The following is a 26657-nucleotide window of genomic DNA, read 5'->3' as shown; positions in this document are numbered from 1 at the left end:
CTCTTTGGAATAAGTGTCACTTTAAAAGTATCCAGCCAAGAAGGAGCACAAGATGTAATTCCAGTGAAGAGTTTGGTTTGTTTGTGTGGGGTTTGTTTTTTTTTTTTCCAGAAGGACGATAGTTTCTATGAAAGGGAAGCAGCGCTTGGCCTTCTGGCCTTTAGCCCTGGGCGGGAGATGGGCTGTGACGGTGCGTCCCTTCACCGCGGGGCCAGGGTGGGTTCCTGAGCTCCTCCAAAGAGTGCAAAGCACAAATTAAGACATTCCTTGCACGTCTGGGATTTTTATAGTTAACCTGTGAAGCTTTTTGTGCACAAAGGAGAGGTCCTGGGAAGGGATGAGAAACAAGCTATTTTTACTCCATCACAAATAGGGCTTGGCATGTTTATTTTAGACTCCGGAGCCGCTCAGGCCAGCGCGGGGTTTTTTTATAGTCTTCTACTGTTACTATCAGATTAAAAAATAAACTTGAACTCTGGAAATCACAGGAAAATAGGGTGTCCTGATGTACTTGCCTCCGGTGAGGCTGCGAGGAAGCTGCAGGGAGGAGTTGGTGGTGTTGTCTGTTGTGCAGCGTGCCGGCCTTGGGGTCTCCTGTGTATCTCGGTCTTTGAGCCACCAGCTGACGATGGACTGTGCACCCTTCTATTGCATAAACCGCCCTGCAGAGAAGTGGTTGCCTTGCTGGGTGTCCTAACTGGATTTTTACTAAGGCCCCAGCTGAACAATTTGCAGAGCTCTGGGAGCAAGAGCAGAGCTTGGCCATCAGGTGAGCGATGCCACAGCAGGTCCTTTGCCACCTCCTGCTCCAGAGAAGAGTTGAGTTGCCAGGTCACCAGCACAGCTTTGAATAATTTTTTTTGCTGTGGACAAGTTCACTAGGCAGCAGGAGGTGAAATTAATGAGACCAGCTCATTTTCCTCCTGCCACCGGAGTCTGAAAGAGGGAGGATTTAGGTCAGTCCTGCTTGAAGGGTGGGAAGATGCGAGGTGGCCCCGTCCCCAGCCCCACGTGGCCGGCTCTCTGCTCTTGCTGATGTGGTGTGGTTGAGGAGTGTCACTGCAATTGCAGGTGTGCTTTACACAGGCACTTCAAACTTTTAAGCTCTTTATCCCAGTTTATTATTAGAAGCTATTGAAAGCGTGGCCAATGGGATGTTCATGCCGTGGTGGTGGCGTGCACAATTTTCAGTGGCAGGTCGTGGCCTCTTTGTGTCGGGCATTGTACAGACATGTAACACAGCAGCCCAGATAGCGTCTGCCCACGCCGGCTTAACCAAGCTCTGTTGCTTAACCGAGATACCCAGACCACCAGCTGAGCCCCTGGCTGATCCAGCCCTGCTGAGGTGCAGCTGGAGATGTAGCTGATGTGAGAGACCGCGATGTTAATTATGAAGCAATACTCTACTGAGAAGCTGGTCGAGTTATTGACTATCTAATTGATTCAGTAATAAACACCACTGATACTAATTTACGATTAGAGCGTTTTGCACATTTACAGCTTTAAAGCTAGTAATTATTACTGCTAAATCTGAGAAATAGCACTGCTGCTGAATTGCAAATCTGTCACCCTGTCACACCCTTAGGGTGTGAGTCCGGTCCTGTTTGCCCTCTCACAGCAAGTCTTCTGGACACACACTGGGTGGAGAGTCCAGCAGGTTGTCCAGGGGGATTCCCCGGCATTTTGAGGGGATCATGGCTGTCCCCAGGTGCCCTTGCCTCTACCACTGAAAGACTGACCCTCCTTTGTCCTTTATATTACACCTTATTCGCAATTTTTTCTCTATTTCAGGACATATCTCTTCATTGCCTCATCCCTCCCTTTCTCTTCCCAGGCTCCCAAGCAACAGCCCCTTATTACTTTTTGCTCATCGCTTTCAACTCTGCTACATCCATACACAAACCTGCCGTTCCGGCCACTTGGGCAATCTCATCCCGGTACGGCCGTGCCGCTGCTGTGCTCATCTCGGTGCAGGTAGCCATGTGAGTCCCCACACCCCAGGGCTCCCCAACAATATGTGACAGTGTTGGGTACCCTACATCTGAGACAATTCACTCCGCTTTAGCCTTGATTCCTCTACCTGTGTCCAATTAAGCAGTATCTTATGTGCAGTCTGCATAGCAGTGTAACAAATTAACATTTTTCATGGTTTCTAGGTTTACCGGCATCCTTGCCCTGGGGCCGCTGCTGTGGCTCCCTGCTGAAGTCCCAGCTAGCCCGTGGCCAGCAGTGTTCCACCAGAACCTCCTCCTCGCAGCTGCCCCTGAAGAATTTACAGCCGGAGCTGTAAGGATGGCAAAGGAGATAGAGGGGCCACCCAGCCCCTTGCTGCTGAGCGGTCAGGTGGCTCCTCTAACCGGGTTTACCGGTAACCGGCGAGGCAGCCGGCAGACAGCTGCCCGCCCCGGCAGGCACATCTCCTCCCCATCTCATCAGCAGTGCTGGCAGAGGTGACTGCAGGACCTTGGGGCTTTTCTCCCCCTTTCAGTTGCATCCAAGAGCTTGAAAAGCAGGAGGTTTTGTGGTGAGGGTTGATATTTCAGCTGGGTTGATATCTGGTTGACTGAAAACTGGCATTCAAAACTAGGTAAGGCAACCAGGCTCGGGCTGTCTGGTCTGTTCTCCAAAGAAAACACATGCTCAGCCACAGCTGTGTGTTTTTTGGATTAAGCAGGCCTGGATTTATTTGCAAATATTAATATTTGTGTACTGTAAAGCGTTGGTGGAAATCTGTGCTCTGAAGGCTCAGCCATGTCTTGTTGGTATCTCTGGTGCACAAGAACCTGTGTCCCTGGTGGGCTGGGAGGCTGGAGTGGCAGAGCTGGGCTGCAGGATCCACCTGTAGTCCTGCTGTTTGCCATGCTTTGGACCTTCCAAAACCACAGCTTCTGTGTCTGGGTTTTCCCTTTCTGCCTGTGAGGTGAGAGCACTAGGTATCACTGTGTTTGGGCTGAAGCAGCTGTGTGGGTCTAGACTGATTTGCAGGCAGGTTACCCGGGTTAGGACGCAGGATGATCCGTTCTCCCTGCGCACGTGGCTTTGCCGTGTCTTTAGAGGAGAAGGGTGTTGGGGAGATCTGGCACGTCCGTGGTGTAGCTGGCTTGTTACGTGCAGTGCTTGTGTCCTGGCAGCCGCACTCACCGCCCAAACGGAGCTCCAGCAATCGCTGCCAGATGTATGTGCTGGGGCTTTGTCAATGTGAAAATACCTAGTTCTAGAGAGAGTTCCTTTGCATGCAGAATTACTCATGTATTTTCTTTTGCTGATTGACCTGCGAAAATGGAGAAAAAAAAAGTCCTAGATTTGAAAATAAAACCAGTGTTGTTGATTTGTGAACAGAGATGTGTTAATCTGCAGAACTCGGGCTTCATATATTGGTAGAGACCTAATGCTATAATACAGAATAAAGGTGTTTATAGAAAAGCACCTGAAAAAACCCCAAAGATGATCCTATGCTACAACCTAGGTAACATGGCACAGTTTTAAAAATCAGCAGCAAATTTGGCTGGCAGCCTCCAGGTCTAAAATTTGAAGCATTGCACTGCACTGGACTAATATAAAAAGTTTGGAAACAAAGCAACTTAAAATATTTATGGAAAATATACTCAGGGACTGGACTGCAACTGTAATAATGCTTTAAAATATCGCTGCAAGAGTTGTATGGCTGGTCAGTGTATGTTTTCCAAACTCAGTTATTGACTCTTCCAAATGTTTCCATTGGTCTTTGGGGCAGGTTTTTCCCCGGAGGGCTAGGAGAGGCGGTGTGCGTTTTATTTCCCATTTTTGCTGCACTGGTCAGCCTGGCTTTTCCCATTCTCCCAGTTTCCTCAAAGCCGTCAGGTGCATTTTTATCAAATGAACATCCCTCACAGGCAACTCTTACCTCTTAAATAATCCTCTCTAGGAAGAGGAAACCAGAGGGCTGGGTGCGAGTGTCTATAACCACCCTATCACTTGCAGCTTCCAGCCCTGGAAGGAGTTGAAATCAATGTGTTTGCTGCTCCCGCAGAACAAACAGCCTTGCGAGGACTTTGGCAAGCGGAGCCGTCGCTCCTTTCCGAGGCTGTTGTATAGTTTGCTTTCTGGGACAAAGGCTACTTAGACATCTGGATTGCCTTGAGGATTTTAGGGGACGCATAAATTATTAGTTTGCTGTGAATGGAGAATGACTTTGATTGCTTTGTGACCGTGCTCTCACCAGCTCTCTGCTGCACGGGCTAAATGTACCTTCTCCTGCATTGGAAGGAGAAACTGCAAGTGCGGAGGCTGTTTGCCCTGTCCTGGGAACAGCAGGCTGAGCAGACCTTTCCCGACCTTCTGGTGCATTGAGAAAACATGCTAGTTTTATGGGCAGTTAATTTATAGAAAGTTCCTGTTTAAATTTCCTCCCAGAGCTGTAAAACCGGAGGACAGCTGCACCCACCAGCCAGCTAATCGAATGCTGCTCACACCTGGCTTGCCCTCCCCTTCCCCTCACTGCTGTTAACTTTTGGCTGCTTGGTAAGAAGAGCAAGTGGGGCAGCTTTGGGAAATACTCCGAAAAACTGGTCAGAAAGCTGCTCTGTGCATGGGGGTGACTGACTGGGGGTCATGGTGTTTGGGGTGTCCTGCCCACAGCTCTCTGGGATGGGATTTTCCCCAGGATAAGTCAGATTCTGTATTGCATTCGCCCTGGTTTATAAAGGCACTGTCACTCTGCCGTAAGGAGTGGTACTGCCCAACGATGGAAATAACCACCCTGGTCTGAAAATAAAACCGGGTTTGCATTTTGTTCTTCTTCCAGGCATGGGGAAAGCTATGTTTATCTCCTGCTGCCTTCTCCCTCCCTCCCCAAGGACTGCAAATCAGCAGAAACTCATCGACTTGTTTGTAGTTTTGTTTGTGCCTCTTTCAGTGAAGAAAATCACTTTCAGAAGGGTGCCGGGGCACCTGAACTCCAGGAACCCTGCTTTGCCTTGGTTCCCTGCAGCAACCAGGCTGATAGGATTTCAGCATGGGTATGTGCTCTAATAAATTTGATCCTAATAGCTAATTTTGATCTAGTTTGACAGAGAGGTCAGGATCTTAAAGACACTGAGCTTTTACCAGAGCTCCTCAGACCCGCTTTTCCCTCTTCTGACAACAAGCGGCTCACGTTCAACCCCTCTGATTTGTGGGTTTGCTGCACTTTTACGGGTCTATTTTCCTTCACCTTCTTGCTGTGTTAAAACTAACTTGAAGAAAAGGAGGAACTTCCAGTTCATGTCCAGGGCTGAAAAGCAGAACGAAACTCCTGCTCCTGCACTCCCAGGAATATCTGTTGTGGCTCTGAACAGCTGTCCTGGCCGGGTCCCGGCTGTCCCTGCTCATCAGCCCTCTGCCAACGGGAAGGCAGCGAAGCTTCGCCCTTCGGAAAGGCTGCCGTGTTTTCACCCTTATCTCCCTTATGTTCTAGAAGGTGGCTGAACGGTGCAGCAAATGACTTTGGCGTGAGCAGCTGGAGGGTAGAGAGACTTTTCTAGAGCCCCCTGCTTTATCTACCAGGAATTTAATAGAGGTATGATGGCAGGACTGAGCAAAGGGGAGCACTTAACCCCCAATATAAGTGTCTGAACCTGTGAGGGCTCCCGGAATAAACCCCTTCAGCTAGTTCCCCCATCTGATGCAAGACAACTGTTTTTGGCATGCTTGGGGCCTGAAATCACTTTGATTTGTTTAAGCTGGGGCCTGTTTCCCTTCCCTCCCCTTCCCTTAAATCTTCTCTGCAGCAGTTGATAAGCAGCCGGTCCCTTCTTGGGGAGAAAATGCAGCAGAAAGAAATGCCAGGAATGTGAACAGCAGGTGGGGACTGGCAGATGTACTTATCAATCATGGCAGGCTGACGGAGTGGTTTATTCCTCCAAAGAGCTACTGTTTGCCTCTGGCTTGGTTTGCAGTGTCCTCTCCAACCCCCTCCAGCCTCTGCCGGGGTTGAAGATAAGAGCAGGGTAGTTTTCCCTTTTTTTTTCAGGTGCAATGCATACTCTGTGCAGGACTCCTTGTGCTCCAGGAGGCCAGAAGAACGGGGTGGTGGAGGCAGATCCTTTAGATCACAGCACCATACCTATAACTAACATCTTTGGGATGGGCTTTAGGAAATCCTGCTTCCATGTTGCCCAAGGAGAAGGCAGACTCGATTCATTAATTGAATTTGCTACACTGTTGCTTTTCAAAACATGACTTCATATCTCAGAGGAGTCTGGAGTTATTTCTGTGGACAAACCCCTATTTTAAGGTGGCGATGCTTTGAGATTACCCGCAGTGACAAGCGAGAAGACTGTGCAGCTCTGGATCGTAGAGCTGCCCTTGTAGAAGGGGGAGCAGGACCCTTTGGTCATCGCGGAGGGGTCTGAAGGATTTGGCCATGGTGTGAGTGCTGCTTGAACTTGGTTTTTTTTTTTTTTTTTCTGTGGCTCCTCCTCATTTTTTGAGCACCTTGCACTTCATATGGGGATGCCTTTTTGTAGCAGGACAACCTGATTTACATGAAATAACAGGCTGAATGGTGAGAAGCCTTTATCTGTTGATCTCTAAGCAGCTTTCCTGTGTGTTGGCAGTGTGTGTTACAAGCAGAGCAAACCTGCTGTCCCAAATGACATTTAGGTGTTTTTCCCAGCCTCTAAGCTTTCATTCTGGCTGCTGTGCTTGTGTTCAGAATATGTGTTATCCCAGTGCTTCGGATCCATTCCAGTTCCATGTGCCGGTCCTTGCAAAACCCAGAATAAGCCACAGACTTACAGGTGATGCAATTAGCCCTGTTTCGCAAGGCTACTTCAGCTGGTCTGGCTAATGCTGTTGTCTACAGCACTTCAGGGCACGCATCTCCAGTAATTTGCCATTGTAGGGACACTGCTGATGTAGGTAGTTGATATCTTTAAAAAAAATGAAGGCACATCTGCCCTGAGTCCTCTTATCAGGTTTTCTTCAGATTGTTGCTTGTTTTTTGTGAAGGAGCCGTGTAAGAAAGAAATAGCTTTCCCAAGGAAGAAGAGCAGTGGGAAGAACGGAGCAGTCAGTACTACAGCACGGAATAAAGACCTTGGGAACACAACTTTTTGCAGCCGCAAAATGTGATTTTCAAACTCTGCTCAGACAGTACCACCTCGCCTAGACAGGGCTTGTATTTGGGAGATGCTTCCTGCAGCTTTTAAAATAGTTCAGATTCTGGAGCAAAGGCAGCAGTTTAAGCAGTGACGGTAATCAGAGTGTCATTTGCATTGCTACCTGGCTGCGTTCTGGGAAGCACCTTGCCCAAGGATGGAGCATCAGCTGGAGGCAGCACCTGCCTGTGCCCAGCTCTGCAGCCCTGGGTCAGCACGGGGGATGTTCCCCTGGGCTGGATGATGTTCCCCTCGGGTGGGTGATGTTCCCGTGGAACTGCCTTCCGGGGGAATCACGGAGTGTCAGCCGTAACCGGGGGGCACACGTTTCCAGGTGCTCAGCACGTTCCCCAGAAGTTGCCTCCCAGTTGCAGTGATTTGGCCGCAGCTCCCTCTTGCAGGACTTCCCCAGATTAATTCCCATTTGGAGTGGATTCAGTCTAAACCTCTGGGCATGGGGCTGCCTGCTGTAGCTGCTGGGGCGGTTTCTGCTCCAGGCCTGCGTGGAGGAGTCGTGAGTGTTTTGGTGTCACCAGTCACACCACCTCTGCAGAGACCTGGCCTGATCGTGGAGGTGCATTTAACTCTTGAACTTAATGCTCACACTGGAATTTCCCATGCTGCATCCCTCTCTCAGGCTTTGTTTCAGCTTTTCAGCAAAAGCAGTTCAAGCATTTCCAAGAGTTAAAGGATTAAAAAAAAAAAAGCTTTAGGTTGTCAGTATTTACAAAACCAAACAGAGCCTAACTGCTTGCATTGAGAGGTGCTTGGTCTGGCACAATGGCTGGGAGGTTGGCAGCCGCCAGGTCTGATCACAAAGGATGTGCCATCTCCTCTCCCAGCAAAAATGCCCTGTATCTCATGGATCTTATCAAGTTACAGGTGCCTGGAAGGCTCCCAGTTCACCTGTGCTTTGTAGACTTGATCTGCCAAGTTAAGGTTTTCAAAGATCCTGTCCAGGGCCTCTTCCAGCCCTGAATGGCGGCAGGGGTGGGAGGGAGGTGCAGCCCCCTGCCAGCCCCAGAACAGAGACTGGAATCCCTCTCCTGGGCTCTGCCTTCTCACAGCCATGGGTGGGTGATGGACCTGCCTGTCTCAGAGGGGGACAGAACAAAAGCTGCAATAGGAGCAAACTGTGGTGCTTGCTGTGACCAGCTCATAGACAACCTTGATTCTCAGGTATGCTGACTTTTTTAACTTGTTATTTGCAAACTTGCTGGTTTAGGTATTTTTTTGTGTTACCTAGAGCTATATCATATGTTGTTAGGAGAGGAGGGTTTAGGCTCAGCCTACAGCAATGAGCAAAGTTCCCAACTGGCATAAGGTCTTGAGGAATAGATGAGCGGCAGTCTGTCCCTGCAGTGGGAGGCACTGCTGTTATCTTTGAAAGCTTTTGTCCTCTGTTTTTTTTGGTTTGGTTTTGGGTGGAAGATGCTTCAGTTCTGTAACCTAGTTTGGTTTGCTCTAGACTTTGCTGCAATAGGACAGCGGAGGCCTTTGGAGGACAACACTGAACTTATGATTATGTTTGAGAAGTCCCAAAGCTGAATCGTTCTTGATCATTACAGCATGCTTCTCTCTGCAGCTGCTGGCCAGCTGTTGTAGCTGTTGTCATACATGGTTCTGGGAAGTACTGGGTACAAAACTGCTTGAGGAGTCCAGTCCATCCAGCAGAAAGGCTGAAGATGCAGAAAACCTGCTCTGGAGACTTTGGCTGAGCTGGAAGACAATGCTTTCTTTGAGGAGGCTGGCAAATGAGTCCTGGCTATCTATTGCTTCAAAAACCACTAACTGCTTTGTGTGAAACACCTTGGAGGTGCAGGGGAGGGCACCCTCTCCTGGGCTGTGGTACAGAGAGAGCGTTGTGGTCCCTGATCAGAGACCTAAGTGAGCGCTGGGTGACTGTAACTAGTTACCCAGGTTATTTTTGCCATAGTGTCTCTGCTTTATAAGGGATGGACTGAGCTGCTAAAACCACATTTTCTCCTTACAGACCTTTATTAAGCCCAGAAGAAGCCCAAGTACCAATCCAGAGTTGCTCTGAAGAGCTGGGCTGTTGTGGAGCTGGAGATTAACCCTGGCTGCAGCATAACGGGGTTTTTTATTTTCAAACTTTAAGCCAAGCCCCTCCAGGTGAGGATATGGTGATTGTGGCCAGGCTCTGTAACTGGCTCTGCTGAATGGCTTGTAAGTCGCCTGCCCACATCTGGACTGCTCTGCATCCTCCAGATGTGGCACAGTGTGCAACTGGGTCCTGCGGTACCAACCTGATCTCAGCTGGGACCTTGCAGGTTGTCCCTGAACCTACAATCTCCTAATGATGGTAAGCCAAGGAAATACTATATAACCACCAAAGTAAAACAACATAAGCCAAGCGAAGCTTTGGTGCAGGTGATTGGGTACGTAATTGCTGGGACTGGAGTTGCTCTCCTGCTCTGGAGGCTGAATGAGACATCAGCAGTTTGTTTCTCTGCATCTGCAGCAGCATTGTGAAGCGAAGGAAAGTGAACACATCTTCAGAGTTTCACAGCCTCACTGCAACTCCAAGGCTTCATTTTTCCTTTGGCACTTGAGCATCTCCCTTCACACAGACCTTATTCTTGCGCTAAAACGTTTATGTTCTCCTGTGCTGTTTGATATCAAGGAGCCATCAAGTTTTCCAGGGAGTGTTTCAGATTTACTTATATCTAAGAACAGCCATAGGAATGTGTGTGAGCAGCCAGGAAAGTCCAGTGGGTGCTAGTAACAGGATGCCCTCTTAAACTAATTAGTGGGATTTGGACATTGCATTAGTAACGAAGATCAGAGCAGAAATCACAGCAAGAGTGACTTGGGGGCGTGTATTCAGAAGAACAGGCTGGGAGTGATTAGTGACAAATGTATTTCCCTGCTGTTACAGCTCTCAGGAACACTCAGGACTGTTGTGGGTGGTTGTTGGGCTGGGAAGTGGGGTTGTCCTCATTTCTCTGTGGGGTCAGTACAGTCTGTGCCCAGGACTGGGCAGTGTTCTGGGTGCCCCACAGCAGAGAAAGGGACTCTATGGGAGAAGAGTTCAGAGTAATTAAAATATGGGCTGTTGCAAAGGGTTACAAAATCCGAGAACTCCTGATTTGGCTACGAAATGCAGGCCTGAAGGAAAGAGTGGGTTTTAGGTGTCCAAAGCACATGTGGTGAGCAAGAAGAGATGGTGCTTGGCTCGAAGAGGCTCGAACTGGTACTAAACCCAACTGAGTGCTGCTTTAATTTTCCTGGGTGACTCAGAATGACATCCAGTTCTGTTTTCCTGGGGCAGAAACTAGAGCTGTGATGACTTTGCCCCATTCCTGGGATTCTTGCAGATGGAGCTGGTCAGTCATCACGTGCTCTGCCATGTTACTTTGCACCAGGAAGTCGGTACAGGATCTGTCCCATGTTATTCCAGTTTTTTCTCTTTACAACCTAAAATAATGTTTTAATCTTCCCAGTTGAGTCAGGAGGACATGCCTGTTGCCGTCATCTGTGTCTGCGTAGAGCTGTGAGTCCTCGCTGCTGTCACCTCGGGAGCAATGGGACACGGTGTCGGTGTGCTGGGAACACACGGAGCATCTTTTGTCTTCCGTGTAGAAACTGCAATGGCAAGTCAAAATAAAGAGATGCAGCCTGTGTTCACACTATTTGAAATACACTGTAAATTGGGGGTTTTTTTCCCCTTAAAAATGTGCAGGTCTTGTTTCCGAGCTCTCTGACCTGTACAAGGTAGATTGCCGGTGAGGAAGGGAGAAATTACTGGATTTTTCTGCTGTGGCAAAACCTCAGGACCATTTTTTGAGGACTGATACCAGATGCCATGCCAACTAGTTAACTGTTGTAAATGTGTTACGCTATGTGGGCTCTGTGGCTGCTTACAGAAGAAAAACATCAGTTTTCCTTATCTTGTCCTTGCTGTTTCTCTGCCTCCCCCTTTTCCCGTGAGCACTTTGCCTTTACCCAGTTTGTCCTTGGGTCCCAGTTCTAAATAACTTGTCTGTCTGAGCAGGGAAGTTTGAGCCTATTTTCAAGTCCTTTGGACTTTCTTGTTTGTGGAATTTGGGTGCTGGGAATACAGGATGTTTGTGTTGGATTTGCTGCATGGGGGTTGTTTGGAGCAACCCTGGAAACTTTTTCATGGCAGGTGCTGTGCTGCTTGCAGAGAGGGACACGTTACCCTGCCATGTACATAATCAGTCATGCTGGTTTTGTGCATGTCGGGCTTGTTTCTCTCGCCCTTTTTGGCCAGATCCTGAATACACGGTCTCTGGTGTAAGAAAAGTTAGTGTTAAGAAAAAAAAAAGCCTAAAACCCACTGATGCTCCTTACAGTGAAGCAGTCTGGTCTCGCCTTGAAATAATTCGACGTGTCTCTTATTTCTCAATACCAGAGCAGGGTGGGGAGAAAAGCTGCAGCCATCTCTGTGTTGGTGTGACAAGCAGCTCCAGCCGGATTCCCCGCTCCTGGCTGAAGCCATTAAGGCCATGGCCAAAGCCGGTTGAGGGTTATTTTTTAATTATGCAGTGCAGGTAAACAAGATAATTTAGCTGAAAGATAATGCAGTGAAATTAACGCTGCAGGAGTGCGATGCAGACTGTGTGTCTTGTCTTTTAAGGTGCTCATCTTTGCTTTTTTGTTTAAATCAATGCTCTTGCACCAGAGCAGTGGGGAAGCAGATGGACCTGTGGAGCCCCACGCCGTCCTGCTGCCTCGATGAGCTGGTGCTTTCGAATTTACTATGTGAATGAAAGGCTGGCCAGCTCAGGCCAGAGGTTATTGTGAAGAGCAGATGGTTTTACTGAAGCAGTCTAGCTCTTTGCTGCCTGGTTTTTAGCAAGAGGAGGCACCCATAAAAATGTGCACCTGGAGGAACAGGTTATCAGCTTGATGGTTTTTGGTGACTTCTGAATTTCTGCAGGTTTAAGGGAACATGCTGCTGATCTTGAGGGAGTTAATTCCTCCTCCAGAAGCTTTCTCTGCCTCTGTGGCATGGGAGCAATGCTGCTTCATTTTGCTGTTTTCCCCTTTTATGCTTGATGGTTAAAGTTGGAACGTTTATATCTCATTTTGTCAAGGAGCGTTTAGAACAGTTTTCATGAGAAGCGTGGAAAGTTGCAGGTCGGTAGCTGATGCCCTGGCTGCTCTGCACTAATCACTGGGTGGTAAACATATTTAAATGAAGAGCTATGGCAGTCCTGCTAGCTGAGTAATACATCAGGGCTGAGCAACTCCATAAAGTTGGATCTTAATGCCTTGGCTTGGAGTTGTAGGGTGGGGCGGTGAAGCTGATGGATCGGCGGGATGTTTCTAAACAGAATGTGCCTGCCCTTAGTTACGCTGCCACAAGGAATATAAATGATGCTGCATACGTAACTGAAGTGCTGAAAGTGGCTTTTTGTTGGTGTTACTTGCCTCGTTCTGTGTGTCCGCTTAATGTCAGCTGTTTGTGCTTTACGTCCCTTCGGCGGCAGCCGCGGATCTCGTGCCCAGCAGGTGGGGGAGAGATCCTAAGCCTTTCCTTCCAGCCCTGTGCTTAGTGCTGGAGCCCTGGTGCTGTGACATCAGCCCGTAGGAAATTATGCTGCTTAAACACTTTCAGTGACCTTCTTGAAATATTTCATTATCTGAGGAATTTTGTGGAATACCCAGGAGGTGATTAGAACCCCTTGGAATGTGGCCGCCTCTACATAAAGCAGTCCAGCCAAATGGCATTTTGAGGTGACTCTTGAAAGTCAAGAATTATTTTTTTTTATTATTATTTTTTTTATTTTTTTTCAGATTTGGGGTTGGTTCCCGCAACCCTCGGGCTGGAGGAACACTTGCCCATGCTGCCTGCTTTAGCACCATTAGCAAATCTTCTGCTTGCTGGTGTGTCCTAAGGAGCCCCAAATGCTGTTCTTGGTGCATTGGGCTGTTCTGGTGATGGAAAAAAGACTCTGCTCTGCCATTGCGTGGCCAAAATGTCAGTGAGAGTCCTGCTGCAAGCCCTCTGGCCTGGCCCAGGTGTATTGCCAGAGCTGGAGCCTCCTGTTCCTTCGGAACAGGGTTTGGAAGTATGATTGGGTTTCCTAAGGGGCTTTGCAGGGCTGCCCTGCCCATCAGTCTGTCCTTCACCCCTCTAATAGCTTCTGCTTGCTGATTTCACAAAAAGAGCTTTATACCTTTTTTTTTTTTAAATTAAAAATGTAGCAAGGTAGGTGGGAGTTTGGCTAACAGATCACACCAAAGCTCACCTCTCTCTTGTGCGTGACTCGTGGAACGTGTGATGTGCTCCAAAAGCCAAACTGGCAGAAACTTCAGCAAGATTTCCTGCTTTGCCAGACAGGGGAGTTTATCCCTTCAGGTCTTTCTCCTTTTGTGTGGGCTATTTAGTACTTGGTAAGACAAAATGTCCAGTGGAAGCTTCCTCCCCGATTAGGATATTCGTAGGTTCTCATCCGTGTGGGTTCTCTGAAGCCCCATAGGGAGTTTTGTTCAGCCTTTAATTCAATTAAGAAATCAAGCAAGAGATGCAAATCTTTTTAGCCTCATTGGTTTCAGCTCCAGAGAACATCTACTTATTACAGCAGGGCAGCTTAGGGAGCAAGTGTTTTTCTGGGCTTCAGCTGAGATTTCAGGTGCTGCTGGAAGCTTGTGGATGATTTTGTCTGTTTGGAGCAAGGAGTGAAGCAAAGACTGCAGCCACCTGTTGTTGCCTCGGTTTTAACCTGTTTCTGGAGCAGAACCTTCGACAGAAACCTGCTTTCCAGCCGGGTGACTTCTCTCAAAGGTTGTTAGCTGGTGCGCATGAGACTTGAAACAGCCGGTGGATGGTGAGTACTAGCAGGGGACAGGGCACATGGTGGTGACTGTCATGCCAGCTGCTCTTGCATGTGTCCTTCGGTGCTCGCTGGGGAGCGACCTGCCTGCTGAGGAGCATGAGGTGGGCTCAGATACCACACAGTCCTTGCATTTAAAAAGTGACGTCTCGTCTCTTGCTTCCTGCACGTTTGTGCTGCTTCTCAGGTGCCTCAGCTGTACGTTCTGGCTAGAGCTGCTGAGGGCTCCTCTAGCTACCTCGTTAGCCTGCCTTTGTTAGACAAAGTTTACTTTGCTTTTTGAGAAATCGTCATTTATGCCTTTCACAGATGGGGATGGCTGAGATGTAGTCTGGGCTCGGTGTGCTTGGGGAAGGCGGAGGCCGTCTGGGCTGATCTTGGTATACTGGAGGACTTGTATTTTGGTACAGAAATCCATTTTAGTTTTAAAACTATATAAACCAGCTTTGTCTCTGCAAATTCACATGTAAACCAGTTGGACCCCTGTGTAAATTGTTTCTAGAGAGTCCAGAATCAGACTGTGGTGAACACAAGCTGCTATGGCACGGTGAGCCTGCAGAGGGACGGGGAGTTTATCTTGAGTCCTAAATATTCCAACGTTTCTAGCAACTAGTGCCCTTCAAATCCGAGTGCGGTGTCATGGGGATTGCTCTGCCTTGTGTACCCTAACCAGCGAGGTAACTGTCTTGTGATCAAAATTACAAATGCTCTGGTGTCTCAGAGCGGTGCTTTGGTCTCTTCTCCGGCTGCTTCTCTGCTGCCAGCCTGGGTGTCCCCTGTCCCAGGCTGTCCCACAGGGTGGCTTCTGCTGAAACGCTTCTGTAATGCCGCTGGCCTCACTTCGCAATTAACGTCAAGCAAATTCAACAAGATATGAAGCTTTCTTGACATAAGAGAAATCTAGAGTGAAAAATACCTATTTTATCTTGGTGCCCTGAGTTCCGGTTTTTACTAAATCTTGGAAACTGATAAAGCATTTGTATGCATGTATACATACATGCCTGTCGTGTTTGTCTTCAAAATATGCATTTTTACAGCATTTGTATGGGAGGAGCTCTTAGCCCCATCCTTTTCTGGTTGATTTTTTGTTTGCTTTAACCTTTTGTAGTTTAATTTTGTGTGGATTTTAGTACTACCTTTAGCTTACACTCCCTTAATCACAGGATTAAATATTAGGATTTTTACACTCTGTTGCTCTGTTTCCAGGCAAAACCAGGAGTTACAAGTAGAGTTTTGAAGGGCTTGCCCTGGCTGGCTGCATGCTAGAAACCCAAGCGAAGCCAAAGCCAGGTTAAGCCGTGTGCCCTTAGGCAGACAGACCCTTGCTCTGCCCTGTTACAGATGTATATTTAGCCTGTGTGCCCTTTCCAATAACAGCCGGGAGAAGATGCCTGGAGAGGAATGCGAGTCATCGCTTCCCCGAATGCCGTCCCGGGATCCTGCTCTCTGTCACGAAGTGCTGCCTGAGCCAGAATTGCTGCCTTTGTAACTCTGCCCTCTACAAAACTGTCCCATCCCACACTCTTTTTTTTTTTTTTTTTTTTAACCCACATGAAGTTTTAACATTCATGTTCACAACCCCATTGGGTCCTGGAGGGGGGATGTCATTTTGTTTTGAGCCTGGTTCAGGTGAGTTTGGAGTCCTTTTATTAGTGGAGAGCATGGACCCTTGTTCCCCATCGCCCCCGTGCCCCAGTACATCCTGCTTTGCTCCAGGACGGATCCGTTTTGTACCCTTGATCCCCATTGCCCGCCACTGTCTGACCTCCCTCGAGACAGGGCAGTGTTTAACCTGTGGGGTGGCACTGGTGATTATTTGGGGCCCCCTGCTTGTTGGTGGATGTTTATATCCTAATTTGCCTGTTTGCTGCCAGCAGCCTGGAAAATGGCAGTTCTACCTGACTGCGATGTTTGTAATTAGAGGGGAAAAAGTGATCTCGGAGGCCTTCGAAATACTTGAGATGATAATATCTGAGTTTCCTTTCAACTGAATGCACTTGAAGATATGATCTGAGTTGGCTGTCTGGGAATAACAAAGTGGGAGGAAGGGATTGATTGTGGTTGCTGAAAGTTTCATCAAAGAGTCAGAAGTCTTGCCCAGCCAAAATTGATGAAGGCACAGCCGGAGCACAGGACTGGTGACACTCATGGGCTGCGAGGGGACAGGCCAGCAGCAGTGACAAGCGAAGGGACATCCATGGTGTTCTAGCAAGTGTGTCAGGTCGGTGTGCGAGTGTGTAGTTGTGAGGTGCTTGTGGGTACCGCAGTCACCCCCTCCTGCCTCCTAAAAAGTCTTATTGCTGCACCTTGCAGGGGAAATGTGCTCTGCAAGGAAAGAAAACCACACTGCGTGTCTGGCTGGCAGGAGGGCTCTGGTGTCCCCCATGCCTCTGCTGCTCCGCAGTGCCCCGTGCACGCACCTCCGTGGGGTGCCTCAGGTCCGGGGGGGCTGCCGGGGCTGCTCCCTCCCCGCCACAGCTCTGGCTGGAGGGAGAGTGACTGCAGCACATGCTTGTCCAGGGCAAGAAGTCTTCCCAGGAGCAAAGTCCCCAGCTGGGAAGGGCAGTAGGGTGGACAGGCAGAGGCATCTTTTTGCATCATTTTGCATCATTTTATCTCGGAGTAGTAAATGCTGGAGATCACACGTCCTAAAGAACACAAACCCCATACGCTCTCTGGGCTGGTCCAGCTCCCCATTGCTGCTCACTCAGCACTTCGCTGTCCGTCGGTGTCTCTGGCCCCAGGCTGGGGGAGAACTGTGAGCAGGTTTTGGTGGCCAAGGAGAAACATGAGGTGCAAATGAGAGGGCTGTGGGAAGGCTTCGTCTTTTTCTGGTGGCACAAAACTGTAGTTTGCAAAGAAAAGCAAGAGGAAACTTTCTATTATCTTCCATTAAGCTACTGGAAAGTTAAATATCTTGATGCTTACTCTAGCAGAATAAAAACCGCTGCGAGGTGCCGATAGCTGCGACCACTTCCCGTACGAGCTTCACCAAGCTGCTTGTGGCGTCTGTGACTTGAGGCAACACGTCAGTGACAGTTTGCAGCCGAGTTCCCTCCCGGCAGGAGGGTGCTGCTTGTTTCTCTGCCTGGCACACACTTTTAGCACTGCTGTTTTGGGTTGGTTTGGTTTATTTTTTTTTTTTCCCCTAGATTATTTTTCGGCATCGGAGTTTCCTGTTACTGACACTAGATGTGCTGGAGATGAGCAATGCAGAAATACAAGAAGGGACGAGACTGAAAAAAACATCTTTTTTGTGCGTCGTCCTTTGAACTAGGTGTCAGTTCCGTTGGCTGTTTAACTTGGTGACAATACAGGGTGGGCATAGCCACAGAAGAGCATGTTAAAATGCAATTTTAGGGCAAAGAATCAAGTACAGCTTGGTTTGTACCTCTTGGGTTGATGGTGTCTGGGGTGACCGGCTAATGATGGTGAGCTTCGGGGCTCTGTGCTGAGCAGGCTTTCTCTTGCAGTCCCATCTCTGATGCCGAGCTGCCAGCTGCCGTGTTTTTGATGTACGCATGGCTATAGGAAGGCAGCTGTGAGTGCAGCGTTGAGCCAAAAACTTGTGAATGAACTCGTCTTTTAGAGAGACAGCCAGTCTGGGTGTGCAGCCGCCATCCCCGCGGGTGCCTGGTCAGCATCTTCCCCCACCATGCCCGCCGGTGCCGCTCGGTCTGTGCAACCAGCGTGTCTCTGTGCCATCCCCCTCCTGCACATCCCTCTCTAACTCATCCCCAGCGTGGCAGGGTCTGGAGCCCATCCTCTGCCAGTGCGCATGGAGGTTGGAAATAACCCCCGAGTCATTTGCAGCACATTGTAGCTTATACCGTAGGCTGCCTTTGTTCCAGGGTACATCCAGAGCTGGGCAAGACAGAAACTCCTACTGTTTCCTAAATTTCACACTCCAGTGTGTTCTTTGTGCGTATAATGTGCCAAGCTTGCAGACTGGCATACTCTTAGTCTTAAGGAGACTGTTTCTATTAGTTCATAAATTAGGTGCTGGGCTGCTCTGCCCAGATGTGCTGCCTCCCAGCTGTTTTCCCTTCTGCCCCTCTTTCCTGGACTCCTTCGGCACAGTGCGGATGTGCCTGGAGCACCTGCTGTCTCTGCCCACCGCCAGTGCCTGCCGTGGTGCTCCGGAGCGGGGAGCGTGCACAGCAGAGTGCCATCTTTGTGTGCCGGGCCGGTGATGCCGGATTTCATCATCCCTCCTGCTCGCTGCCTTGACACGCAGACATGCGGTAGCTGACAGGACTTGCCCGGAGATGCTCCTGTGGAAACACGCACAGGAGATCTCTGCAGAGACAATAACTCTCTGCTGGAAAGTTGCACTGGCCCTTTTTAGCCAGGTTGGAGTTTCTTCCTTAGAGAGAGGCCAGATGTTTAGTGCTTTCTTTAATGGGGCTATTGGTAAATAAGCAATCAGGTAAGTGGGATTCCTCCTAACTCTCTTAAATACCTTCTTATCTGGAGTAGAGAACTGCACGGCAGTCACCTGAGCCTCCTGCATGCTAAGCTCAGTGGTGCTAATATGCTGGCAGTGATTAATTACCGCAGCCCAGTGATGTGATGGTGTGCTTGAGCAATTGGATTAGACGCAGCTGGACGGAGACTTCACTTTCGCTGGTTCTTGCCGAAGCAGTGCTGTGACTGGTCCCAGAGGAGGAGCGATTTCTAGGACAGCCACGCTCCTGCTGTCAGGACACGTCTCTGGCCCAATGCTTCCCATTCTGTGCTGTGCAGAAGAAAAGGTCCCTGGGAAGATGCGTGGCCAGGAGTAGATACTTTGTCCTGCTCTCAGTCCCATCTTCTGTCTGCACTATTCTGCGTTCCTGAATAATGAAGGTAGAGCATGTCCTTAACATGTCAGTGGGCCTTGTAGCTGCATGGAGAAGGAGCAAGCTCCAGCTTTGTCTTAACAAGTCAGCATCATATCATGTGCAGCATCATAACAACATAACTTCACCCAGCAGGCCCAGTTCTGTGTCTCTGGGATGGGGGTTTGGCATTGGAGATCAGGCATAAACGTTGGCACGTGCACAGAGTGCTAGCGCTGAAGCAGATGTTGCTGCTGACTTTGATGTTTCATCCAACGCTCTGGAGGTTCAAGGTTGAGACCAAAAGAGTGCTCTCAGAAGCAGGAGGATAAAGAGAAAGTCGGTTCTTTCAGAAGATCAGACGGAACGAAACATCCTGAAATTCAGGACTAACCTGAACCTTTGTGTTTGTTCTGTGAAACTGGGCAGCAGAGATCCTGCTGGAAGAAGGAGCGCTGTGCCATGCAGAGAAGCTGGGGTGGTCCGGCCTTCCCTTGTAACTGGGAAATGCTGTCCAAGTCAGTTGCCCTTATGGCCTGATGCTTCCCAGAGATCAGCAGGCCACCTGCAGAATGCCATCTGCATTTGGGGTTCGGCCACGTTTTGAGCTTGCGGGAAACTGTCTGAAGTGCTGAGATTTTTAGCTGCCAGAGAGCTCCAGCTCTGTGCCACTCGCTGGTCACAGACAATGATCTAGAACACTGACCTTTCCCACATACAACTGGCACGATGTCTCAAACCAGCTGGGTTTCACCCATGGTAGTACCGCGTGGAGTGGTGTGGGCTCTTGAACCTGGGGCACCACGCGGGTCCCCAGGGCTTGTTCAGCCCCGCCGCAGGTGACGTCCGCTCTGTTCTGCAGCCACATCGGGACCTGCAGTGCCAGTGGCCGGGGGACTTGCTGGGCAGGACTACTGGCTTTTAGGCAGAGGACCTTCTCTCACAGAAAGTGTTGAGCCTTGAAGCGATGGTCCACGCGGACCTCAGCGCTGCGGGCAGTGCCCTGTTCCAGCTATCTGCCAGGCTGTGCACCCTGCCTTTCCTCCTCTGCCCACACCGTGAGAGGCTGGCACTGTTTCAGCTTCTGTCGATTGTTTGGTGAGGTGGAGCTGTGTTAAGAGAGTTGGGTTTTTTTTGGTGGTGCAAGTTTGTTCTCAGCTCTTCTGTTGTTTGTTTGGTTTTTTTTTTTCCTTATCAGCTACTGAATTCCTTCTATACCTCCTGTGTGTGCTGCTTCCATATGCAGAGGCTGTTCTTCTGTAGATCTGCTAAAATGAAATTCTGAATTTGTGTGACCCGCAAGTGTCACACGAGGCCTTCATGGCCAGTGCGTGAGTCACATGGCTGAGGGGCACGTATCAGACGGGCAGTGTTTGTTGCCTGCTCTGATAATTGTTTCTGAAATGGGTGATGACTTCATCTTCCTCTCCTGCTTGCCACAGATATCAAAAACCATCTCCTTTCTGCACAAATACTCCTCTCCATCCAACAAAAACCGCCCCAGGCTGGATCCTGTCATTTGGCTGAGCAACACGGGGCCGCGCCGTGCAGGAGCTCCGCTGCAGCCGTGACAGGGCCAGGACTGGCCTGAAGATGTGGTGCCAAACCCCTTGAGGTGTCTTCACAGCTGTGTGGCTGTACCAGGGTGTCTGTCTGTCGGGTTGTCTGGGGCGTTTCTCCCCGGTTCAGGCATGGAGGCTCAGCGCAGCCACGTTTCCGTGCTGATGGCGTCTGGGCCCCGCAGCAGCCACGGGGCTGCCGGGTCCTGCTGCTGCTTTCCCCCTCTGCTCCCAGCGAGTCCCTGGTCCTGCCTGTACTTGCTGTGCGGGTTGCGTTCTGGTCCTGCACGCAGCAGGACGTCCCAACGAGCAGGCTTGAGGAGAGGTTGCTCACGGGATGAGGCATCATCACGGCAGTGTCCATACAACCTGACAACCAATGATAAGACAAGGGGTAATGGGTTCAAACTGGAACACAAGAGGTTCCATTTCAATTTGAGAAGAAACTTCTCAGTGAGAGTAACAGAACACTGGAACAGGCTGCCCAGGGGGGTTGTGGAGTCTCCTCCTCTGCAGACATTCAAACCCGCCTGGGTCCTGTGTAACCTCATCTGGGTGCTCCTGCTCCAGCAGGGGGATTGGACTGGATGAGCTTTCGAGGTCCCTTCCAATCCCTGACATTCCGTGATACCCTGGGCTCCATGGGGGCTGGAGGTGGTCCCTTTTTCTGCTAATTTAAGGCACTGCAGGGATGAGAGTCCCTCATTTTCCTGCTGTGATGATCAGTGGCCTCCTCAGGACCTCTTGCAGATGTGTCTGGAGAAGCAGCTCAGGCATCTCGCTCTGGGTGAAGACCACCATGTGCTTGGTTGCCTTTGGGAAGAGCCTGGCCTTGGCTTCCCTGTTGTTTTGTGCAGTGTTTTGCTGTCCCAGTCAGTTCAGGCAGTTGGAACAATGAGAGCAGCAGGGGAATGGGCTTTCTCCTGGCGCTGTCATCTCTCACCAACCATCTTCCTGTCTCTTGTGGTTTCCAGCGGTGTTATTCTGCCTCTGCTGTCTCTTGCCTTCCACTTGAGACAGAGTTTCTGCGATTGGCAGCGGTCAGATCAGATATCTGCTGTAGCCCGTGGTTATTGTATTCAGCTCATAATTTCCACTACCCACAGCCCTCTTTGTTAGCTGTGACTGCTCACTGGCTCCGTTACCTTGGCATGGGAGATGTCAGCCCCACTGCATGGGTGGTTTGTTGTGAAAAGGCCCATCAAGGGGTGAGGGTGTGCTAGTCCTTGTGTGCTGCCTCTCAGCTTCTCTAGAGTGCAGGTTTTGGGGTTAGCAACCAAATCTTCTGTTATTCCTAGAGCCTGCTGTGGTAACCTTGGGCTTGGTTGCCAGCATGGACAAGCCCTCTGCCTGCTTCTGCAAGCCCAGGGTGGGCAACACACTCTTACCTGCCCGCAGGACAGCTGGTCATGCTGCCCCAGGAGCTCTGCAAGGGCAGGACGCAGTGGGATTCCCCTTCCCACCCGCTCTGGCTCCGGGGTCTCTTGGGATAGCGTCATACCACACAGCTGGAATGGGCTAAAATAAATCAGAGCGTGCTCAGAGGACTGGGAGCCAGCGATGAGGAGTTGGGCTGGGTTTGCTCTGGGAATTTGGAGCCGCTCCTCTCTCAGCCTGGACAAAGGCGAGTTGTTTCAAGACATGCGAGCGTCCGTCCTCCCATCCTGTGTGACTCGCTGCCCTGCTCGTTACCGCGGGTCAGTGACAGAGGGCTGTGCTGGCTGCAAGCTGAGATGCCGGCGTGGGCAGCGCGGCTTCCCCAGGTCCCCAAATGGCTCTGTCCTCCTCGGTGAACCCCCTGGCTCTCCTGCAGACAGGCCGGGCAGAGGAATGCGGGGGCGCGCACAGATCCGGGACTCCACACAGCCAAGGGAGGAGCAGCGAAGGAAATAACGCACCATAGGAAGAGAGGAGAGGAAGGAGAGCTGTGACCCAGGCGACCAGAGGGAGGGTGAGGATGGGGAGGAAGCAAATGAAAGAAGAAAACAGCAAAGCAAGGGAGAGCTGGAGATGTTTCTTGACAGAGTGTGAGACTGGGTGAGCTGGACGGCAGTAGTGGTGAGGGACACTGTGCATAGCTTACTGCAGTCTGATTTTGGGAGACGTATTGCTGGCCCCATGATGAAGTCTAAATACACTGGCTAAGGCCAAAAGCTGGAACTGAGAAGGGGCTTGGCTCATGGGTCAGAAGAGTAGAAGCGTCTGTTGTGCATCAAGTTGTTGATGGAGTACCAAGAGGTTTCTTGGGGTTTTTGGGTAGGGTAACTGACATTTGGAACCACTGATGCTGTAGCTTGGCTTCAGCTTGCCTGGAAAGGTCCCCTGTCACCGCTCTGCTCTCTCGGCTTCAGTTGTACCTGCCCAGGTGCCATCTCCCTCCTTGTGCCTATCTCGGGATGCTGTGGCTCCCGAGCAGCAAAAACACGGCAGTGTGCATGGAAAAGCAGGAGGATCTTGTTTCCCCAGAGAAGCTGTATGTCAGAAAAGGAGCTGAGAAGCTTTTGGTCTCTTTAATGGTAGTGATAACTCTTGCAGTTAAATAAAAAAAAAAGAAAAAGAAAAACTAAGAGGGTAGTGTGGCAGGGCACCCTCTGTCCATTGCAAGGTCTGTGTGTGTTAGCAGCTGGCTTGGATATCGTGATAACGCCCTGACTTGGTTTCCGTTGTTTCCCCAGGTTCACAGGACTCCTAGGATGAGGCTGCTGTGAAGGACCAGCGGATCCCCTGCCCGCGCTGCCGCAGATTCCCTGCCGCCCCGTTCCGGCCGGAGCACCATCGCCGCCAGGCAGAATGACTGTTGGGTGCCCCCTGCAGCCCCCGTTCCTGGGGAGGACTTGGCTCCCCGTGCTGCTGCTGGCGGCCTCTGCTCACTGCCACTGGCCCAGCGAGCCGGCAGACGTAGTTCGGGACTGGGAACACCAGCTGGAGGCCTCCATGCACTCCGTGCTCTCGGACCTCCGGGAGGCCGTGCCGGCCGTGGTGGGCATACCAGACAGCTCTGCCGTGGTGGGACGCTTCTTCAGAGTCTCCATCCCCACGGATTTAATTGCTTCCAATGGAGAAATTGTCCAGGTGAGAAGTGCCGTTCCCTGAGGTTTGTTTTCTGTTCTGTTCTCACAGGAGTTGAGCTGGTCACCCCGCTCATAGACTGGGTCACGAGCAGACTTAAGGTTTTGTAGGACTATGGGAGAATGATTTAAAAAAAAAAAAAAAAATCCTCACTTCACTGCGAAGTTCTTTTCTTGTATAATAATGAAGAGAGGAGACTTCTCGGGGTGACTGATCAGGTTTGTTGGCTGTATTTAAACTCTGAAATACTCTGGCCCTGCAATGATGGGCACAATTGTAAGAAGATGTTGCCTTGGGGTCTGGGGAGCCACAGATTCCCTGCGCCTGCTGCTCTGACGCGCGGGGAGTTTGCTTCGCTGTGGTAACAAAACATTGCTGGACAAACAGACCTTGTTCTGCCAGCGGGGCTCTGGGCTGCCTTCGACACAGTCTCTTCTGACCTCGTTGCCGAGTCCTCTTGGGAAAGATGGGAGCCTTTCTCTTTATCTGACTTACCCGCATTCTGCTGGTACTGCAGACACCTGAAATCTGACTTTTGGAGCTGGTCCTGAGGGCAAGAAAGTGTCAGGATAGCCTGGAGGAGGGTGGGCACGCTGCTGAACACACACTTGCTCATCTTTAGTCCTTTCCTGGGAGGGTGCTGAGAAGTTATCTTCTCAGCATCTGCTTGCCTGGATCGTGTGGAGTTCAGAAAATTCTGTTCTTAAACAGAATTACCTTCCAATCTTGGGATTTTTTTTCAAAGAACAAAATTGCAAAATAGTTTTAAAAATCCATTTTTAGAAAACATTGTATAAAAGACAACCTTCTAGTGTGTCTCAGAAGATCAGAGGGAGAGGGAGATGGAGAGCGAGTCGGGAGAAAGTCTGACATCTCAGCTTCTCCTCCAAGGCAGGTTTGTTTTAGCTCTGCGTACTGTCACGCAGTTATCTCCATCCAAATATGTGATCCCGCTGGCTTCAGCGAGGGTGCCGGGACCGTGACGTGCCCGTGGTAGGCAGAAAATCTGAAGAATGCATCTGTTATTGACAGATGGTCAGATGGGGAGGAGGAAGGTGGTGGGTGAGCCCCTGGCTGGAGCAGTCGGAGAAGGGGCTGGGCTGGTTTTGGAGCAAAGGCTGTGACATTTAATTGTCCCTGCGGGCCAGGAGGCTGGCTCGGGGGGAGGCGGCGGTGCCTGCCCTGCTTTAACCACAGCAGCTTTCCTAAGCACAGGCACCCGCGTAGCACGGGCACTCCAGGCGGGTGCAGTGAGCACAAGATCTTGTGCGATGAAAATGATATCTCTGGTTTGGGATTTTGCATTGGAGTGGCTTGTTCTGGTGTCATCTGATGGCAAGAACGATTTTCAGTATCTGTATAACACCACAGCTTCCTCTATCTCCTTTACCGGGCACAAAAACCATCTGTGATAGCTGCAGGAAAATCCTGATAGATTATTTTAACCCCACCTGATAGCTTTGAGCAATACCTCTGCGGCTCTGGACGTGAGGCATGTTTGGGAACACCAGCAGGTCCCTGAAGAGCTTTACAAGGGCCAGCCTGGAGCAGGACCCAGCAGTTGCTGGTTGTGTGTAGTTCAGCGAATGCCGGGAGCGATTTTCACGCTTGGCCGTGGGTTTGCCCAGATGCACGTTGCATCTGTTCACCTTGAAATTGATTTTTAAAAGTGCAGCAGGCTGACTTAGCCAGTGTCTCTGAGAGGGCTCCTTTGAGGAGAACATGCTGGCTGCGGAGCACAGCTGACCTTTGTGGGGATTTGACTCCTGGCTCGCGAGAACTGCGTGGGCAGCGTTGGGTGCTGGGATGCATTTTTGTTTTACTGGAAAGTTTCAGGGCAAGTCACTCTTGTCTTTTTCTCAGGCTGCCTTGCATTTCTCAGCCAGAGCAGTAAAAGTGTGACGCTTCTGGGTCTGGCTAACTGGTGTACTTAAGCTGTAATAAGAAAGAGTAAGGGCTGTGCCCTCTGAGGTGAAGCACTGCCTCAGAGTTTACAATGAGATGGGGTTGCCTATACTCAGACCCCTTAAATTTCTAAGAAATTGGCTATTATTTAATTTTGTTTAAAAAAAGCTGACAGTTGATGTCCCCAGGTTCCCAGGAGCTTCCTATCTGGAGCCTGAAGAAGGTGTGATGGCTTCATTTCTAGATAATTCCCACCCATTATTTCTGGGCTCAGTTTGTTTGGTAGTGGGGGAATCGCCTTGAAGCTGCTTCTCAGATCCCCTCCCTGCTAGTTAGCAGATTCCAGCCAGCCGTAGACAAAATACTTTTCTCTGCAAACTTGGTTTGTGGGCTGGAAACAACGCCAGGCATCTGCAGCGTGGCGGGGGAGTGCCGCAAGCACATCTGCGCAGACACGGGGCTCTGGGCACCGTCAGGTATGTGCTCCTGGGAGCCATTGCCAGCGTTTCCCTGCCACCCCCGAGCTGCTTGAGAACAGGTGAGATTTTTATGGTTAAGTACAAAACCAAGTTTATTCTAATACACTCAGGGAGCAAGTCAAGATGCCAAGGTGGACACACAGAAAAACTACCTCATGTCTTAATTTCAGAGTCCGGTTTCCACGTTGCTCAGAGCCAGCTGCCAGCAGGGCTTTGTGGCCATTGTAACTCATGGCTGGCAACTAGAAACCTCCGTTGCCTGTGCCTTGACTTGCCAAGCAGGTGTGATAACCTGGGTCAGGCATTAACGTGTCCTCTGAAGGGCAGCTGCAACTTGCAGGTATTTCAGCTGTTGGATTTGGGGGCAGGTCAGCCCAGACACTGTCCTCTAATCCTCCTCGCCGCTGCAAAATTGCTCTCCTGGTGTCTGAAGGTGTTTTGGACATGAACGCTCTTTGCTGTGCCTTCCCAAAAAAAGGGTTAACACCCTGCAGTCTTTCCTGCTGCATTTGACACCAAAACTTTGGCTTTTTTGCAAGAGTTGAGTTAAAATATTCGATCTCCCCTGTATCGTACACCCCCCTTGCCATGCATAATGGAGGTGCTGGAGCTGGTCCCCATGGTCAGTCGTCACTACCTGACCCTTTCCTACCCCATTTCTACCCGAGGCTGTGCCGAGTCTGACCCATCACCTCTCAGCTGTGTCCTGTTGTTGGAGAACAGGTCACACAGGGACCAAAGACCAAGTTGAATTTCCTGTTCCTGCTGCTTCCATTGGAAGCTACTCCAGAATCTGGCTGCTCTGATTAAAAATGCAGCTTCTAGCCTAAATTTAGAGATGGCTAGAAATATTTATATGTGCTGCCCTTTAGCTTAAATCAAT

The 26657-nt window shown here is 50.1% G+C and overlaps 1 protein-coding gene across 7 annotated transcripts in view; it reads left to right on the top strand.

The window, feature by feature from the left end:
* Positions 1 to 26657, top strand: part of DAG1 (dystroglycan 1) — a 50572-nt gene that overhangs the window by 12085 nt on the left and 11830 nt on the right. For 4 of the 7 annotated variants that reach the window (XM_065642428.1, XM_065642435.1, XM_065642429.1 and 1 more), the window contains exon 2: positions 22997 to 23393. In XM_065642428.1, coding sequence (XP_065498500.1) covers positions 23112 to 23393 — 282 coding nt within the window. In that variant the 5' untranslated portion in view covers positions 22997 to 23111. Of the gene's footprint in view, positions 1 to 9133; positions 9252 to 13163; positions 13937 to 22087; positions 22273 to 22996; positions 23394 to 26657 lie in introns of those variants that run through there. The other 3 variants (XM_065642433.1, XM_065642430.1, XM_065642432.1) reach the window with 3 other exon arrangements.

This window comes from Caloenas nicobarica, chromosome 11 (genome assembly GCF_036013445.1).
Source record: "Caloenas nicobarica isolate bCalNic1 chromosome 11, bCalNic1.hap1, whole genome shotgun sequence".
In the NCBI taxonomy this organism is placed as follows: Eukaryota; Metazoa; Chordata; class Aves; order Columbiformes; family Columbidae; genus Caloenas; species Caloenas nicobarica.
This window is presented reverse-complemented; position numbering and strand designations above follow the sequence as displayed.